Source organism: Rhinopithecus bieti, unplaced genomic scaffold (genome assembly GCF_001698545.2).
Source record: "Rhinopithecus bieti isolate Rb0 unplaced genomic scaffold, ASM169854v2 scaffold_69822, whole genome shotgun sequence".
In the NCBI taxonomy this organism is placed as follows: Eukaryota; Metazoa; Chordata; class Mammalia; order Primates; family Cercopithecidae; genus Rhinopithecus; species Rhinopithecus bieti.
In genome coordinates, this window is record NW_016826966.1 from 352,498 (window position 1) to 371,253 (window position 18,756).

Genomic DNA, 18,756 nt, shown 5'->3' on the forward strand with positions numbered 1-18,756 from the left:
TTTCAGGGCAATTAATTCTGTAAACTTTCCCTTAGATATGTTTAAATAAATTCTTCTATGGTTGGTTAGTTTTAGTAAAAAGTTAAGTAATTCAAATTTTAGTATGTAATTTTCCAAACTCCAGTGGAAGTATACATGCGCTCTTCCGGTCAATAAACAGAGGAGAGATTCCCTTGCTGAATTCAACATTTGAAACTCTGGTTTATACGAAGTAGATACAGGTTTTATCGATATTTAAGGAGTAATCCATAGCCTCATTTTTACTTGAAATAAAATGCTGTTTTCTTACTCTGCATCCATTTCTAGATATCATCTTCTTTCTTGCCCTCCTTGGATAAAAAGTTTAATGTATTATAATTATTTGTAAACCCTTCGTCCCCTCCATTCATAACTTGAATCATTGATCTGGCCTCAGCCCTTCCACTTCACAAAAAGGTCTAATTTATTGGTCTCTGTGGTGTTAAGTCTAATAAACTCCTCAGTCCTACCACTCCTTCTGTCCAACTCTGCTGCTCATTACTATTTTCTTGAAACTCTTCTCAGATTTTTCTGGTTTTGTTTCTTCTGTTCCTTGCTGTTGGTTACTTCTCAGTTTTCTTAAGCAAGCTCTTCTTTCTGTCTGACTCTCTTCTTTTTAATAAGTTGAAGTATAATATATATAAAGTGCATACATCTTAATTGTTAAGCTTGATGAATTTTTACAAATGTATTCCACCCATGAAACCATCACTCAGGTTATAAGTACCCAGAAAGACTTGCTCATATACCTTCTAGTCAATAACTTGCCTCAAAGGTAGCCGATATTTTACCTCTATTATCATGGGTAAGTTTTCCTTATTTTTGACCTTAATATACATTTCTGCAGTCAACATTGTGTCTATGAGATTCATTCATGTTGTTGTGAGTAGCACACTTCCACACTTTTACATTGCCATGTGGTTTTTCATTATTTGAATATGTCACAAGCTATTTCTTTAGTCTACTGATAACCATCATATTCTCTTTGAATGGCAATGGTGATTTCCTATAAATCAGGCAACCATATACGTGTGGCTTCGTTTCTTTTCTGTTTTATTAGTCAAATAGTCTGTGTTTGCCCCAATACCAATCTATCCTAATTTCTGTAGTTTGCCCCAACACCAATCTATCCTAATTTCTGTAGCTTTAAAATGTGTCTTTATATATGGGAATGTAAATCCTCCAATTTTTTCTTCTTCAAGAATATCCTGTCTAGTTTTAGTTCTTTGCGTTTCCATATAATTTTTGGATTCATTTTGCCAGTTTACACACACATGCACACAAAATTGCTGGGAATGTAATGATTCTACAGAGGAGAGATAATATGATAAAAAATATTGAGTCTTCCAATCCATTAACAAACCATGAATTTCATCCAAAACTAAATGTTACTTATTTTTATCTTTATCTCAGTAATGTGTTATAGTTTTCCTTAAGAAATCTTGTGTATATATATATATTTTTAGTTGTATTTTTTGATATTTGATGTTTTAATGTAATTGTAAAGGTATTTGCAAACTGTATTTTCCAATTAGTTGTGCTTTTTTTTTTTTTTTTTTTTTTTTTTTGAGATGGAGTCTTACTCTGTTGCCCAAGCTGGAGTGCTGTAGTGTGATCACAGCTCACTGCAACCTCCATCTCTCGGGTTCAAGTAATTCACATGCTTCAGCCTCCCCTGTAGCTGAGATTACAGGCATCCACTACCATGCCCGGCTAATATTTTTGTATTTTTAATAGAGACAGAGTTTTGCCATGTTGGCCAGGCTGGTCTTGAACTCCTGGTTGTTTATGTTTAACAGAAAAATATGAAAAAATTATTTATAATAACCATAATATGAGATAATGTAAGCCCACAATGTAAGGGCTCTGATAAGAGACAATGAAGATGACTCTAGAGTATGTAACAGGAAGAAGTAATAACAGGAATCCTTCTGGAAAGGATTTCTAGGGGAAGTAACATATCAGCATAGACCTGAAGATTAGCAGAAGTTTGTCAAAGAGAGAGAAAATGACTTTTCTCAATTGGAAAAAATAAGCGTATGTGAAGTAGTCTGGAGGCGCGATATAATAGTACATGATTCAAGAAATGAAAGAAGTTTAGTATGGTTGGAACACAAAACATTTCAAAGAATATGATTATATTGAATGACTTTCACCCTTCTACTTGATCTGACCAGGTCTTATTACTGACTGCCATACAGCCCCCACACATGTCTTGTTAGACGATCTGGTGAACCGGCCATTCAGTTTCTTCTTTTAACATAGCAGAGTATATGTATTTAGTTTTTACATTTTGTAAAAATTATACTTTAAGTTCTAGGGTACATGTGCACAATATGCAGGCTTGATACATAGGTATACATGTGCCATGTTGGTTTGCTGCACCCATCAACTCATCATTCACATTAGATATTTCTCCCAATGCTATTCCTCCCCCAATCCCCCCACCCCTGACGGGTTCTGGTGTGTGATTTCCCCGCCGCTGTGTCCAAGTGATCTCATTGTCAATTCCCCCTATGAGTGAGAACACGCGGTGTTTGGTTTTCTGTTCCTGTGTTAGTTTGGGCTGAGATGATGGTTTCCAGGCTTCATCCATGTCGCCTGCAAAGGAGCATGACTCTCCTTTTTTTATGGCTGCACTAGTATTCCATGGTGATATGTACCACATTTTCTTATCCAGCCTATCATTGATGAACATTTGGGTTGGTGCAGGTCTTTGCTATTGTGAATAGTGCGGGGCAGTAAACATATGTTGGCTTTGTCATTTATAGTAGGCATGATTTATAATCCTTTGGGTTTATACCCGTAATGGGATTGGTGGGTGCAAATGATAATTCTAGTTGTCTAGTCGTTTTTTTTTTTTTTTTTTTTTTTTTTTTTTTTTTTTTTTTTTTTTTTTTTTTTTTTTTTTTTTTTTTTTTTTTTTTTTTTTTTTTGAGGAATCGCCACACTGTCTTCCACAATGGTTGAACTATTTACACTCCACGCCAACATTGTAAAAGCGTTCTATTTCTCGCACATCCTCTCCCAGAATCTGTTGTTTGCCTGACTTTTTAATACTTGGGGAGGGGTCATCTAACTGGCGTGAGATGGTATCTCACTGTGGTTTTGATTTGTATTTCTCTGATCACCAGTGATGATGAGCATTTTTTCATGTATCTTTTGGCTGCGTAGATGTCTTCTTTTGTGAAGTGTCTTTCATATCCTTTGCCCACTTTTTGATAGGGTCGTTTGTTTTTTTTCTTGTAAATTTGTTTGAGTTCTTTGTAGATTCTGGATATTAGCCCTCTGTCAGATGGGTAGACTGCAAAAATTTTCTCCCATTCTGTATATTGCCTGTTCACTCTGATGGTAGTTTCTTTTGAATAGCAGAGTATATTTAAAAATCAAACTGCATCTGGACATCTAAGGTTCATCACTGGGACCTTTTCTTGAAAATTTTGTTAACTATAGCAACATATTTAGGCTATGGTAATTACCTATGTGGTAATATTATATTATACTATATTATAAAACGTGAATAAACCACATATTGCTATCACATTTTTCATTACTTTCGCCAGTATCAGGCTTAGACATCAACTAGCATTCTAATTTATAGCCCTTTTAAATGAAGAGATCTGTGAGCTTTACAGTTTTCTTCATTCTTCTTATTCTTGCTAAGTGTATATGAGAAAAAACCAACTGTGGGTGTGTGCATATGTGTGTGTGCGTAAATTGTTTTTTTAAAAATTTCCTGCTATGGTTTTCACAGAAAGATATTTTTCAAAATATGTAAGTGAGCAAGCACACTCAACGCTGAATGATATTAGTAAAAAGGAAAGTTGGAGTGAATCAAACCGGCTTACTATTAATAGTAATGAGCTCTTGGTGCCAAACAGGCTAACACAGTTTTGGCTGCCTCAAGGCCAGAAGACTGGGCTCATTTTCACCATTCCTGTGATGCAGGGACATGTTGGAGAATCCTGTGGGCTGATGCAGCAATTTGCAGCCAGCAAGCTCTCTTGCTTCCAATGGTGCTTGGATTTTAAGAAGCTGGTAGGAAAACAGAGTGACAAATAGATGACAGAGTTTAGTTTCCATATGTTTAGAATCATTATGATGTGACTTCCAACCTCAAGGATTTTTGTACCTTCAGAATTTATTGAAGTTTTTTTTTTCGTTGTTGTTGTTGTTGTTGTTGTTTTACCAGGAGCCATCAATTTCACAAGTAGAGGTCAAGTATAAAATATTTATAACATTTTCCATCTTTTTATTCTGAAAATATGAGTCATATCCCTGAAGAGAAAAAATTCACACCTCTTTCTACCACCTATTAACAATGGAGGGACACTGCCCCACATCCCACAGAAACTAAGGTTGTCTTCACATTAGGGACAGTAAACCGCGTGGATATGGCAGCATGATTGCATAGTAAAATACAAGGGCTTTCAAAGAATATAATTGTAGGATGACTGGAAATTTTACCAAAAATGTAGAAAGCTGTTATTCAGATTATTACAGTAACACAGGAAAGAAAACCACCACTGAATAAGTAATCAAAGAACTAGTGTTCTGGTAGGAGTTCTAGTCTTACCAGTTACATGATCATGAACACGTAGACTCTGACTTTTACCTGCCTCATCTGGAAAACAGGGTATGAATAGGACCTGCTGTGTCTGCTTCACAGAGCTTTCATAAATAGTAAATTGTTATGTGCACAAAATTATTCCTTTGAAATAATTAAATAAGATATTTTCAGAAAAGTTAGATGGTGAGATGCTGCTACTAGAAAATCAGAATACAAAAGTGGTAAAACTATTATTACAAAAGCACAGGACTGTAAATGAGTTAATAATGAGTTTTTTGGCAAATAGAATTTCTGTGAGCACTCAAAATCTAAAAAATGAAGAAGAAAGCTAGTGTATTGGGGTTCTCTAGAGAATCAAGACTAATAGGAGGTATTAATTTATTAAGTATGTGGTATTAATTAATTTATTATGACAAACAGGAGATATTGATTAATTTGTTGATTTATTATGAGAAATTAATTAATTGATAATTAACTGACTAATGATTGGCTCACACAGTTGTGGAGGCTGAGCAGTCCTACGATCTGCCATCTCAAGCTGGAAACACTGTAAAGTTGGGGTGTATTTTGGCCTTACTCTGAAGGCCTGAGAACCAGGGGAGCTGATAATGTGAATCCCAATCTGAGAGCAGGACAAAATGCAAGGCAATGTCTCAGCTCAAACAGTGAGACAAGAATAAATGGGGGTGAATTCTTCCTTCCTCTGCCTCTGTTCTGTTTGAGCTGTCAACAGATTGGGTAATGCCCGACTGCATCCGGGAGGGCAATCTACTTTACTGAGCCCACTGGTTCAAACGGTAATGTGATTTACATATACCCTCACAGGCACACCTAAAAACAATGTTTAATCTGGACAACACATGGCCTACTGAAATTGATATGTAAAATTAATCATCCCAGCTAATGATAAATTCCTAACTTTTCCTTGATATCGTTCATGCCCTGCCACAAGCCTCCCTTAGGAGGCGAAAGTGTGCTAATTCAAAGTGATGTCCGTGTTTCTGCTTCTTTACCGCACAACATAGATCAGAAATTCTGCCGGGCGCGGTGGCTCAATGCCGGGCGCGGTGGCTCAAGCCTGTAATCCCAGAACTTTGGGAGGCCGAGGTCAGGAGATCGAGACCTTCCTGGCTAACACGGTGAAACCCCGTCTCTACTAAAAAGTACAAAAAAATTAGCCGGGCGAGGTGGCGGTCGCCTGTAGTCCCAGCTACTCGGGAGGCTGAGGCAGGAGAATGGCGTGAACCCGGGAGGCGGAGCTTGCAGTGAGTGAGCTGAGATCTGGCCACAGCACTCCAGCCTGGGCAGCAGTGCGAGACTCCGTCTCAAAAAAAAAAAAAAAAAAAAAAAGAAAAAAAGGAAATTCCTAGAAGATCACCAGGTTTATCTTTCAGTTCTCAAATTTCTTTTTAGTTCGTTTTAAAATTTTCTCAGCCTTTTTTTATACTCCCACTCCCATATAGTCATATTTCAATTTGACTTTCTTTTCCTTGAACACTGTAAGTATAGCACGGCTGATTAATGGATGGGTTTGTTTCCGTGCCTGTTGATTAATTATGCTGGTGTGCAGTCTTGGTGTCATGACTCGTTATATTTCTAGTTATCTTTGATTCTGTGTTGAACACTATGGTGAAAAATAGAAGTAATCTTTTAGAGATAACTTATTTGCTTCCATCAGGCCCCTGAGGATACTAGCGGTTTGGGACAAATGTAATCCCAGTTCCAGATTGGTTTTCTGGGCAGCTTGTATTACACTACAATGGGTTACCAGTACATAGAAAGGATGTTCACGTTTAGTCCTATGTCATAATCTATGGAGACTTTACTTTGAAAGAGGAGTGTGGTTTACCGGGGTTCTTATTCTTAGAACGCTGATGAATCTCTCAAGGCTGCACAGTCTCTCAGTCCTCTCCTCTTCTGGATCAGCAAATGCCCCTATGGCAAAACTGAGCTCACCTCTCTGGGATTTTTTGTGCTCTTTTTCACCTTTGCTCTCTGTTCTGGTAGTTAATGCTGCCTCTCAAGTAGCTGGGATTAGAGGCGTGGGCTACTATGCCCAGCTAATTTTTTGTATTTTTAATAGCGATGGGGTTTCACCATATTGGCTAGGCTGGTCTGAAACTCCTGACCTTAAGTAATCCACCCTCCTTAGTTTCCCAAAGTGCTGGGATTACAGGCCTGAGCCACCATGCCTGGCCTGAAACTTTTGTTTGTTGCTTACTGAAGAGAACAAGTAAAGCAGGGAGAAGGTTTTTAAGAAGTTCCTCAAAATAGGGATAAAATATCTAAAATAGTGTTTGTTAGTGTATCCATATTTTCAAGTGTATTGGATCTATTAGCCTTAAGGTTCACATTTGAAAACCATCAGTTCTAAGGCATCTTAGATCTGAACGAACATGACTTATCATCTAGGGCAGTAATTCTAAACCAAATAAATATGACTTCCCCAAAGTGCCAAGGATGTGTGAGAAAAACTTTTCAAATGCACATGCTACTTCATGTTATCTAATGAGCTTCTCTAGAAAGGTGAAGGTGCACCTGTTCTTCACGGTCCACTCAGTCACTGTTACTCCAGGAGAGTGTAGATTTCCTCATAAGTGTGGAGGTAGGAAAAGGCTGATGTTCACACTTTTTTTTTGTGATGCTACAAATAGCTACTGCTAAATAGCTACAGCTATTTAGTTACCACTGGACTAGAATCTATATTATACTTAAAATTTAGGTGCTAGATACTTGGGCAGTTGTTTCTTTTCAGTGTTTTAAGGATATTATAGTCACTATAAATTCATGATGAATATATCATTAAATAAATATTTTACCATTTTCTTTTTTAAAGAAAGGGTCTGCTGTATTGCCTAGGTTGACCTCAAACTTCTGGGCTCAAGCGATCCTCTGTCTGAGCCTCTCAGGTAGCTGTAACTATAGGTGTGCACCACAGAACCCAGCTAAAGTAGAATTTTAGAACGAAGCTGTTAAAATTAATATTTTCTTGTATTGGTTTTCACTGCTGGGCAGTCCCTGCAATCTTGTTCCTTTTTTGTTTGACACTTCACTTTTAAAAATTGTTTTTAATTGACACATAGTAATTGTACATATATACGGGATACAGTATGATGTTCCATTATATTATACATTGTGTAATAATCAAATCAAGATTTTTAGCATATTCATCATCTCATACATTTATCATGTCTTTGTGGTGAGCACATTAAAAATCTTCTCTTCTATTTTGAAATACGCAGCACATTACTATTAACCATAGTCATCCTGCTGTGCTATAGAACACCAGTACTTATTTCTCCTACCTAATTTTGTACCCATTTACCATTCTCTCCCCATTTTCTCCTCCCTCCTATCTTCCCTAGCCTCTGGTAACCACTATCTTACTCTTTACTTCTATGGCATCAACTTATTTAGATTCCACATACGGGTAGATCTTGTGTTATTTGTCTTTCTGTGCAAATACCTGATTTTTTTTTATTTTTTATTTTTTTGAGACAGAGTCTCGCTCTGTTGCCCTAACTGGAGGGCAGTGGTGTGATCTCAGCTCACTGTAACTTCCGCCTCCCGGGTTCAAGCCATTCTCCTGTCTCAGCCTCCCAAGAAGCTAGGATTACAGGTGCCTGCCACCATGCCCGGCTAATTTTTTTGTATTTTTAGTGGAGATGGGGTTTCACCATTGACCAGGCTGTCTCAAACTCCTGACCTCAGGTGATCCACCTTCCTTGGCCTCCCTCCAAGTGGCGGTTTACAGGTGTGAACCACCACTCCCGGCCTCAAATACGTAACTATTTAACATAATGTCCTCCAGGTTCATCCCTGTTGGAACAAAGGACAGGATTTCCTTCTTTCTTATGGTTGAATAGTATTCCATTGTGTATGTGGACCACTTTTATTTATCCATTCATCCATTGATGGGCACTTAGGTTGATTCCATATCTTGGTTATTGTGAATGTTGTGAATGTTGCAATAAACATGGGAGTGCAGATTTGTCTTCAACATACTGCTTTCATTTCCTTTGGATATATGCCCAATAGTAGGATTTCTGGACGATATGGTAGTACCATTTTTAATTTTTTTGAAGAACCTCCATACTGTTTTACACAATGGCTATGCAAATTTACTTTTCCACCAACAGTGTATAAATGTTTTCTTTCTCTACATCTATGCAAGCATTTGTTATTTTTGTGGTTTTTATAATAGCGATTCTAGTTGGGATGAGGTAATATCTCATTGTGGTTTTGATTTGCATTTCCCTGAGGATAAGTGATGTTGAACTTTTTTTCATAAATTTTTTGGCCATTTGAGTGTCTTCTTTTGAGAAATATCTATTTAGGTCTTTTACTTGTTTTCAAAATCAGATTATTATTATTATTATTATTTTATTGAGTTGAGTTTCTTATATATTCTGGATACTAGTCCCTATACTCGTGATTAAAAGAAGACTTAAAATCTTCCTACTGCAATAAGAATGCACTCTATATTTGGTTTTATTTTTTAAAATATACACAACTATAGGCCAGGTGTGGTGGCTCACACCTGTAATCCCAGCACTTTGGGAGGCTGAGGTGGGCAGATCGCTCGAACCTAGGGGTTTGACACTAGCCTGGGCAACATGGCAAAATCCTACCTCTACAAAAACAAAAACAAGAAACAAAAATTAGCCAGGTGTGGTGGTGCGTGCCTGTAGTCCCAGCTACTTGGGAGGCTGAGGTGGGAAGATCATCTGATCCACTGCACTCTAGGCTGGGTGATAAAATGAGACTATCTAAATAAAATAAATAAATAAAATAAAATATATACATATATATAATATAATATATTGCCAAATTGAATGTATATACTTGTGCAGGTGATAAATTTCTTGTTCAAGGGGAGAAGAATCTCAAGTCACATTTCTGATTTTGATTTTCTTTTAGTGATGTCTTCTAGAGCTAACAAATTATGTTCCAAATTAGATGTTTTGAGCATTAAGATAATTTCTGCATATGGCCAACTCATGACTGATAATTTTTGAAACAAGGTTAGGTATTATTGTTAGACTAAAAATAGATAATGCTGATCATTCTTTAAAAAATGTAGGTGAATAACAGCAAAATGCCTGTGCTTCATAGTTTTATTAGAATGAAACTCCACACCTGAAAGTGAAACTGAAAATAAGCATCTTACCAAAAAAGCCTCATGATTTGTTAATGATGTCAATGCAGCCATTAAAAAAAAAATTCTGAGAAGGTGCCTATTGCCAATTGTGGTGATCATAATCTCTGCATTCAGTAATAACATATCATAGTCTTTGTCATACTAACAGTTTTTAGTTTTAAAAATTAGGCAAAGTTAGGTTGAATAGAGAGAAACAATATTTGCATTCAGAATCTACTTTATTTTCCATCAGCTTTATTTTATGATTGTTTCTTTGGTTCTTGTCTTATAACAGTAGAGTTTTAAACAGATTAGGAAGATCATCAAATTGATTTTGTATAAATTGGTTATTTTTTCAATGCCAAACATAATTACATATATCAACATACTTATCCAGACTTATCCAGAATGAATTTAATACAGTAGCTGTTTACCTAATGAATAGGAAATTGTAATTTTGAAAAGAAAAGCACCTTGGTTTTACTATGGAAATGAATATGAATGCAGAAAGACACTCAAAGTAATCCAAGACCTGAAGGCAAAGCTTAATCTTCGTGACTAAGTTGGAGGATTGAGCTTAGATTTGACATCTCAATTGAAATATGACATCTCTCTCTGCCAACTACCAGCCACCATTGTCCTGAGTCATTAGTTTCCCTTGGAAAACACTGGTTGTGAATTCAGTAATATAATTTCCTCTGGCACTATCCCTGAGATATAACCAAACATCTCCTATCCAAGTTGAAACCTAGCGCAGTCTGGACTAGTTTGAAATTGCTTGTGATAGTGGCCCCAGGAAACATGGTAAGCGATTCTCAAAAGACTATTTGGATAATCATTGATTGAAACTGAACATCTTTCTCCAAGAATATGTGCTTACTTTATTATAGATACTCTCTTATTAATCTTTAAAGCTCTTAGAAAGAGATGGGCACAGACACAGAATGGCAAGGCTGAATTCTAGTGAAAGGTCATCATTTACTATCTATGAGTAACTGGGAAATTACTGAGTCTCTCAGAATCTCATTTTACTCACTTATAAATATAAATAATAACACATTCTTTAGGGTTGTTGGGAATATTAAATGACAGTTGGTGTCTACTAGGATGTATGACATATGGTTCACATTCAGTGAGTCCTTATAATAAAACAATCTTTTGTCCATGTTATTAATAAACATTTAGTATATGAATATATTTGCAGCAACTTCAAAATCAAATATTAAATAATGGCTAAAATATTGCTCATAGTTTTATGATACAAAGAAGGTTTCTAGGTATTTGAAAATCCGTGTAATATTAGAAATTCTTAGATATGGGAAAAAAGCATAGATGATTTTGGAAGGGGGGCATCATTATGTATAGTAATTATTATTGAGAGGGTTTCTTTTGCAGAGAAAGCTAATTTTAGACAGATTTTCAAGAGCATTTTCTCAGTGTATTTCAGGCCCAGTTATCACTTGTGTAGATTCATTTTCTGCATGTGGATGTCCAGTTGTTCAAGCATCATTTGTTGAAAAGACTATCTTTGCTTCGTTATATTGTCTTTTTTCCTTTGTCAAAGATCAGTTGACTTTATCTATGTGTTTCTCTATTTTGTTCCACTGAACTGGTTTGTTTGTGTATTTTTGTTTTTTATTTATTGCCTGTACCACACTGTCTTGATTACTGAAGCTTTATAGTAAGTCTTGAAGTTGCATAGCATCAGTACTCTAACTTTTCTCTTCTCCCTCAATTTTGTGTTTACTATTCTGCTTTTGCCTCTTCATATGAATTTTAGAATCAGTTTCTCGTTTTCACAGAATATTTTGTGATTTTTGTTGGGACTTTGTTGAATCTATAGATCACAATGGAAAGAAATGACATCTTTACATTATTGAGTCTTCCCATCCATGAATATGGAATATCTTTCCATTTATTTAGTTCTTCCTTGATTTATTTCATATGAATTTTGTATTCTTCCTCATATAGATCCTCTACATACATTGTTAGATTTATAACTATTTCATTTTGGGAAGTGCTAATATAAGAAGTATTGTGTTTTTAATTTCAAAGTCTACTTGTTCATTTCTGGTATGTAGAAAAGCAACTGACTTTTGTATATTAATCTTATCTCCTGCAACCTTGTTATAGTCATGTAATTAGTTCCAGGAGTATTTTTTCAAATTGATTATATGGGCTTTCTACATAAACATTCATGTTATCTGTAAACAAAGTTTTATTTCTTCATTCTCAATCTATATACCTTTTATTTCCTTTTCTTATCTTATTGCATTAAATAGGACCTCCAGTACAATGTTGAAAAGGGGTGATGACAGGGTTCCTCCTTGCCTTGCTCCTGATCTTTTTGGGGAAGCTTCCATTTTGTCATCATTAAATATGACATTAATTATAGGTTTTTTGTAGATGTCCTTTATCAAGTTGGTGAAACTTCCTTCTATTTCTAGCTCGCTGAAATTTTTTTTATTATGAATGGGTGTTAAATTTTGTTGGATGCTTTTTATTCATCTATTGATATGATCATGTAATTTTTCTTGTTTAGCCTGATGATATGATGGATTAAATTAATAGACTTTTGAATGCTGAATCAGCCTGGCGTATCTGACATAAACCTCACTTGGTTATGGTGTATAATTCTTTTTTTTTTTTGAGACGGAGTCCCACTCTGTCACCCAGGCTGGAGTGCAATGGTGCTGTCTTGTTCACTGCAACCTCTGCTGCCAGGGTTCAAGTGATTCTCTTGCTTCAGCCTCCCAAGTAGCTGGGATTACAGTCACACACCACCATGCCCAGCTAATTTTTTGGTATTTTTAGTAGAGATGGAGTTTCACTATGTTAGCCAGGCTGGTCTCAAACTCCTGACCTCAGGTGATACGCCCACCTCGGCCTCCCAAAGTACAGACATGAGCCACTGTGCCCGGCCCGGTGTATAATCCTTTTTATATGTTGTTGGACTTGATTTGCTAATATTTTGTTGAGAACTTTAGCTGTATGTTCATGAGAAATATTGGCCTGTAGTTTTCTTTTCTTGTAATGTCTTTGTCTGGTTTTGAAATTTGGGTAATGGTGGCCTCCAAGAAAGATTTAAGAAGTATTCCCTCTGCTTTTATCCTCTGGAAGAGATTGCAGAGAATTGATACAATAATTGATATAGTTTCCTCTTAAATGTTTGGTAGAATTTAACAGTGAAGCCATGTGAGCATGGTGTTTCTATTTTGTAAGGTTATTAATTATTGATTCAATTTCTTTAATAGACTTGTGCCTATTTAGATTGTCTATTTCTTCTTATGAAAATTTTGATAGATTCTATCTTTTAAGAAATCGATTCATTTCATCTAGGTTATCAAATTCGTGAGCGTAGAGTTGTTTGTAGTATTTCTTCTGTTATCATTTTAATATCCGTGTGATCTGTAATATTGTCCCTTATCATTTCTGGTATTAGTAGTTTTGTCCTCTCTCTCTCTCTCTCTCTCTCTCTCTCTCTCTCTCTCTTTTTTCTTAGCACGGCTAATGGCTCATTGATCTTGTTGATTTTTTCAAAGAACCAAATTTTGGTTTCATTGATTTTCTCTATTTCCTGTTTCCAATTTTATTGATTTCTGTTCTAATATTTACTACTTTTCTTTTGCTTACCTTGGATTTAATTTGCTCTTCTTTTTCTAGTACCCTAAGGTGGTAGCTTAGATTATTGGTTTTAGTTCTTTCTTCTTTTTTAATATATGCATTCAGTGCTATAAATTTCCCATTCAGTACTACTTTCAACGCATCATTCAAATTTTGACAAGTTGTACTGTCAATTTCATTTAGTTTCAAATATTTTTCTGATCGTTCATTTCATTTATGTATAATAAAACTTTGGCTACTCAGAACTCTTGGATGTTGAAGGTATTTCTTTTTTAAAATAAAGTTGAATAAGCACATTTTGAAATATTTTTATGCTTCTCTGCCTTTTTAAACAAGGTATGCTAATTATTCATGTCTTCACCTCTTTGATGCTGTATTATAAATTGGAATATTAATTACACTATTGATGGAGTGATTTCTACAGAAGCTATTGAGTGCTGTCGAATTTTTGTCCCTATATTCTACTACTGCTGGTCCTTATCAATCTGTCTACACTTTCGACATTTTTTTTTGCCTCCTTGCATTTAGACTGTTTGCTACTCACTTTTCAGTATTGTCAGTATCTAAGCCTCTTTTTAATCAATTATGAACTTTTCAACCAGTTAAACAAGCCTACTAAAATTAAGGGAAGTGACCTCTGCTAAGATTACAACAAGAAATGCTTGAGTTTTAGATAAAGATTTTGTAACCTTTTCAGTTGCTCCAAGAACTATGTGAGTTCCTGCTTCCTCATTCTGCTTTAGTGAGTAGAATTGTTTGATAACTGTTTCCCATTTAGGTAACGTGTCTAATGAAGTCCTCTACCTGTTAATGTTTATTATGTTTATGCAAGGTGTTAGGCTAATAGCAAATTTTAATATTCTTGCATATGATTTCTAACAAATGCATTACAATTCGTGCAATTTGTTTGCTGGTTATTGCCTTGGGTCCACAGGGTTTTGAAAGCTATCCTGGAAATGTCATGCAGAAAAGACTTTTGATTGATTGATTGCTTCAGTGAACAGCAACAACAACAACAAACGAATCTAGAATGTCTTGCTCTGAGTTCACCTTTATAAGCCAGGGCTTCCTAGTCAACAAGTACAAAGCCTGATTGTGCTCGTAGAATACCTACAGTCCTGATTTACATTTTTTACCAAGTGCTTGGTAAACCGGACTACAAAGAAGTACTCATGGTCAAGCTGTAGTGACATTTTAAGGCACAATCTAAACTTCCCAATGATACTGTGATGAGAGAGAAGAGAGTGAAAAAAGAAACAGCCTTAGATCAAATAATGTTTCTGGTATGCATGCTACTTGTTTTTAAGTAGACTGTTTTAAATTAATCTCAAGGAAAAAATGAGGTTCTATGTTGGAAGCTTATTTCAAATTTACTGTCATTTTATTTCCAGGTGGAGCACCAGTATTCCCACAAGTTTACTGTAGTGGTGTTACGTGCCACCAAAGTGACAAAGGGGGCCTTTGGTGACATGCGTAAGTACCCTTATTTTCTTTGCTGTTAAACATGTGTAATTATGGTTCACCCTTCAATTGCTTGAGTTCCTTGACAAATCGGAGATTCTGCCTTCTTCAAATGTGGTTATGTTTGTCGAGATCTTTGAATGATAACATTCCAAACAGTTCTCTGATGCTATCTGTCAGAATAGTATTTTACTGGGGCCTTAAATTAGCCAAAGTCACAAAGGGGGCCTTTGGTGACATGCGTAAGTGCCCTTATTTTCTTTGCTGTTAAACATGTGTAATTATGGTTCACCCTCTAATTGCTTCAGTTCCTTGACAAATCAGAGGTTCTGTCTTCTTTAAGTGTGGTTATGTTTGTCTAGATCTTTGAATGATAACATTTCAAACAGTTCTCTGATGCTATCTGTCAGAATAGCATTTTACCTGGGCCTTAAATTAGCCGAGGTCACTTGGAGTCAGACAAAATGACTTTTTCATGATGTACACATCTTGGGAATTCAAAGAAATTTTGTTTAATTTTGCTTCTACAAGAGTACTGAGTAAAGACTTTAAACAAGCTGCCTCTGTGAGGTATTATGCATTTCGAATTTGTAAAATGTAGTTTTTCTCTAGTTCTTATGCCTTTGAGTATGTTTATTTTGTATGGAATAGCCATAGAAACTGGTATAGGACAGCCTGAAATGATGCGAACCACAGCCTGAGGATAATGCTGAATTAACTTGTTGACAGTATCTTCCTTCATGCTTTTAAAAAAAGGTGGTTTTCCTTGTGGAATCTTATTATTTAAATGGTTGGAATTCATGCAGGTGGGAATAGAAAGAATAATGGATACAATGAAGTATTATGATGATGGATTTGATAACATCTTAGATTTAATAGTGTCTTAGATTTGTTAACATCTTAGATTGTTAATATGGGAATGGATAATTTAACTCTCAAAACAGGTTTTGGTAAAGGAACAGAGATTGCAATGTATCATCCAGGAAGCAATGTAGGGTTCCCAGACCAACGACATTTAAACTGGCACCTAAAAGAAAAGTATCTTGGTCATGAGAGCAAGAAGTAGTCCCAGGCAGAGAAAACAGCACGTTCCAAGGCAAAAAAGACCAGAATGCTTGTGAGGAGCTAGAACAGACCCAATATTACTAGAAAATAGATAACGGGGATGATAGACTAGGATGATAAGCCCTGGTAAGACAAAGACTTAAGACTGAGATTTTTTCATTAATGCAATGGGAAGAATTTGATGGCGTTTAAGTAGTAAGTCACACAACTAAATTTTCATTTTTCAAAATGTTGTGATTGTAGTATATTAAATGTATTGGAGAGGAATATGGAAAACAGGTTTTTCTTTTTTTTCAAAGAACAGGAGGAACATCAGCTTGTTGAAATGGCAATGAAAATGCCAATAAAGAGGGAGGAGTTAGATACTAAGAAAAGAGAGAATGTGAGCTTAAAGCTTCAGTGAATGAGGAGAGTCCGGGAAGCTGGTAAATGTCAGAAGCGAGGAGAGGATTGTTAGGTAGAATCTAACAGCAAGAGTTTTGGCTGAACAGTGGTTTTTATGGCAGGTGAGGAAAGCAATGGCAATTTCTTCAAAACTAGCTTCGATCAGAGGTTTACATTTTAAGTTTATCTCAGACTTCAGTTTAAACCATCTAATCATCCCTTTATTAATATTTTTCTGAAGGTATTCTTATTTTGCTTTTCACAATTCTTTTCATTTTCACCATTTTAATGAGAATTTACTGAAAGAAAGGCCCCTGTGAAAGAGAAGCCTCATTAGAAGCTGTATTTAGAGACTATTACCCACCATACTCTTAAGTTAAGGTATGGGTTTTACAACCAAAGAGGTCACGCTGTGTGTTGGAAAAGCCATTCTTAATTCAACTAAATTCTATGTCAGTAGCTTGTCAGGCATGCAAAAGACAGAGCTAATTTGACTTTTAAAAATACAGTTATTATCTCTTAGATAAAGCAGCAGCAACCCACCCCACTCCCCTTTTTTTTAATCAATGCAGAGTTCTGTTTTGTAGAGACAATGGCTATTAATTGTGCTTAAGATGATTCCAACAGCAGTTCAAACTTTATACTGCATGAGTCTCTTTCAACTGGTGTGGATCTGATTTTCTAGCAACTTCTCATGGTAGGCCCAGGCACTTTGGCAATGGTTGTTTATTATAATTAGAATAGGGAAAAAAGCAATGCTGAAAGTTTCATTTTAAGTCTCTTTGAATTCATATTGATAATATTATGAAAAGAATGAGCCTGAGATATTAATTCATCTCCTGGGACAGGGAACATTTAGATTTTGGATCCCCACAGTGTACATAACACAGATTAGATTCTTAACTTTAGAAGCTTCCTTTTTAGAGTGAAGGACCCATGGAAGGAATGGCCAGTGAAGATTAATTGCTGTGGGAGAAATGACAGTGTTATGGCATTCTGTTAGAATTTTTATTCAGCATTTGTAATTGGATTATTTTTGAATTATTGCTTTTTTTTGTGGGGAGGGAGTTGTTGCCAACCATTTACATCACCTTAGTGAGTTCACAGGAGTCAGGAAGAGACAAAAAGAACATGAAGGATTTTTTGAGAAATAAATGTAGCGATAAAGTTACTATGGAAAAGTGAATTGATGATATACAGTGCCAACCACTTTATTTTTGAAAAGTTCCGTAGGAAACTCTAGTGAGAAAAGGCACAGGTATTAGCTATCACTTTTCTGAGAGGAATTTTGATGATATTTCTTGGAGAGTTTGATCTATACAAATTACCAAATAGCTGAATTTGGGGTGTTTGTATATAGCAGTTCTTTAAACATAGACAAGAATAGAACTATAAGAACTATTTTTAAAAGTCCTAAGATCTGTGAAGACCAGGATCACAGAACTCTGCATCCTCTTCTGTTGTTTATAGTGTCTGCATTTATTTATAAAGGTAGAGCTCCATAAAATTCTACATCTTGGTAAAGAAGAATGATGGATTACTACTGGAGTTTTCTGCCTTGCTTGTGTGTGTGAGGGCTTTCTCAAGGGTGTCAAGACAAATAAAACATCAAATAGTTAATTCTTGGTTAAATATTTATATCTTCTTTTGAAAAGGATAATACTAAGGTTATATCTATTTTTTATTGTGTCCTTTCATAAATCATGCTACCCTAACTAGCTACATTTAGAAATATGCTTCTGCACTGTTAAAACATCAGAATAAAATCAGCAACACCCAATAAACTGTCTTTTGAAGAGTCAGAGCTGACATTTTAATTTATAGCATCTCTTTCATTTCTTGTTTTCACTTGAGGGCATTGACAAGCCAAGAATAAGACAGCTGCCAGTTCCTTCCCAGACATGGTTGCTAATCTCAGTATTACTCAAATGTAGTATTTATACCCAGTGCTCCAGTAATAGCTCCTTCTGCATTCTTATGTTTACAGTTCATAGGAAGAGGCAGTCTGAAGTTCACATTTACACCTGACTCAAAATCATCGCTCTATTTTTATCTTTGAAATAAGTAACTTGCATTAATTTGATAACGTTAATGTAACTCTTACTTTTAAACCTACAGGAAGTTGTTGTAGATGTGATATGCAACAAGCTACATGTCAACATCATGTTGGGTGCTAAATGTTGGGTGAATGTGTGTTAAACTCTATATTCTACATTGTCCCTTTCCTCTTTTAACAGAAGATAAGTTTGCAGAATGGCTGCAGTGAGTGTAGTATTTCAGTTGGTCATAGAATTTTCTTTGTGCCTGTAAGAAACAGAACACACAACTCTGGTCACGAACTCATTTTATAACCAAATGAAATAGGTGACACAAATGCAATAGCTACCTTATTGAATTTCTGCTTCTTTTAGAAAGTGTTGGGGAAAACACAGATCCTGAATGATAATGGAGTCTAGTCTCAGAATTCAGAAGTATTAGAGCCATGTTTCACTCC

General features: G+C 35.7%; 1 protein-coding gene across 1 annotated transcript in view; it reads left to right on the forward strand.

Annotated features, from left to right (window-relative positions):
* PLA2G4A (phospholipase A2 group IVA) overlaps positions 1-18,756 on the forward strand; it is a 157,846-nt gene that overhangs the window by 26,115 nt on the left and 112,975 nt on the right. Inside the window, 1 exon segment of the mRNA XM_017863705.1 lies at positions 14,744-14,825. Within this exon segment, the coding sequence (XP_017719194.1) occupies positions 14,744-14,825 (82 nt within the window).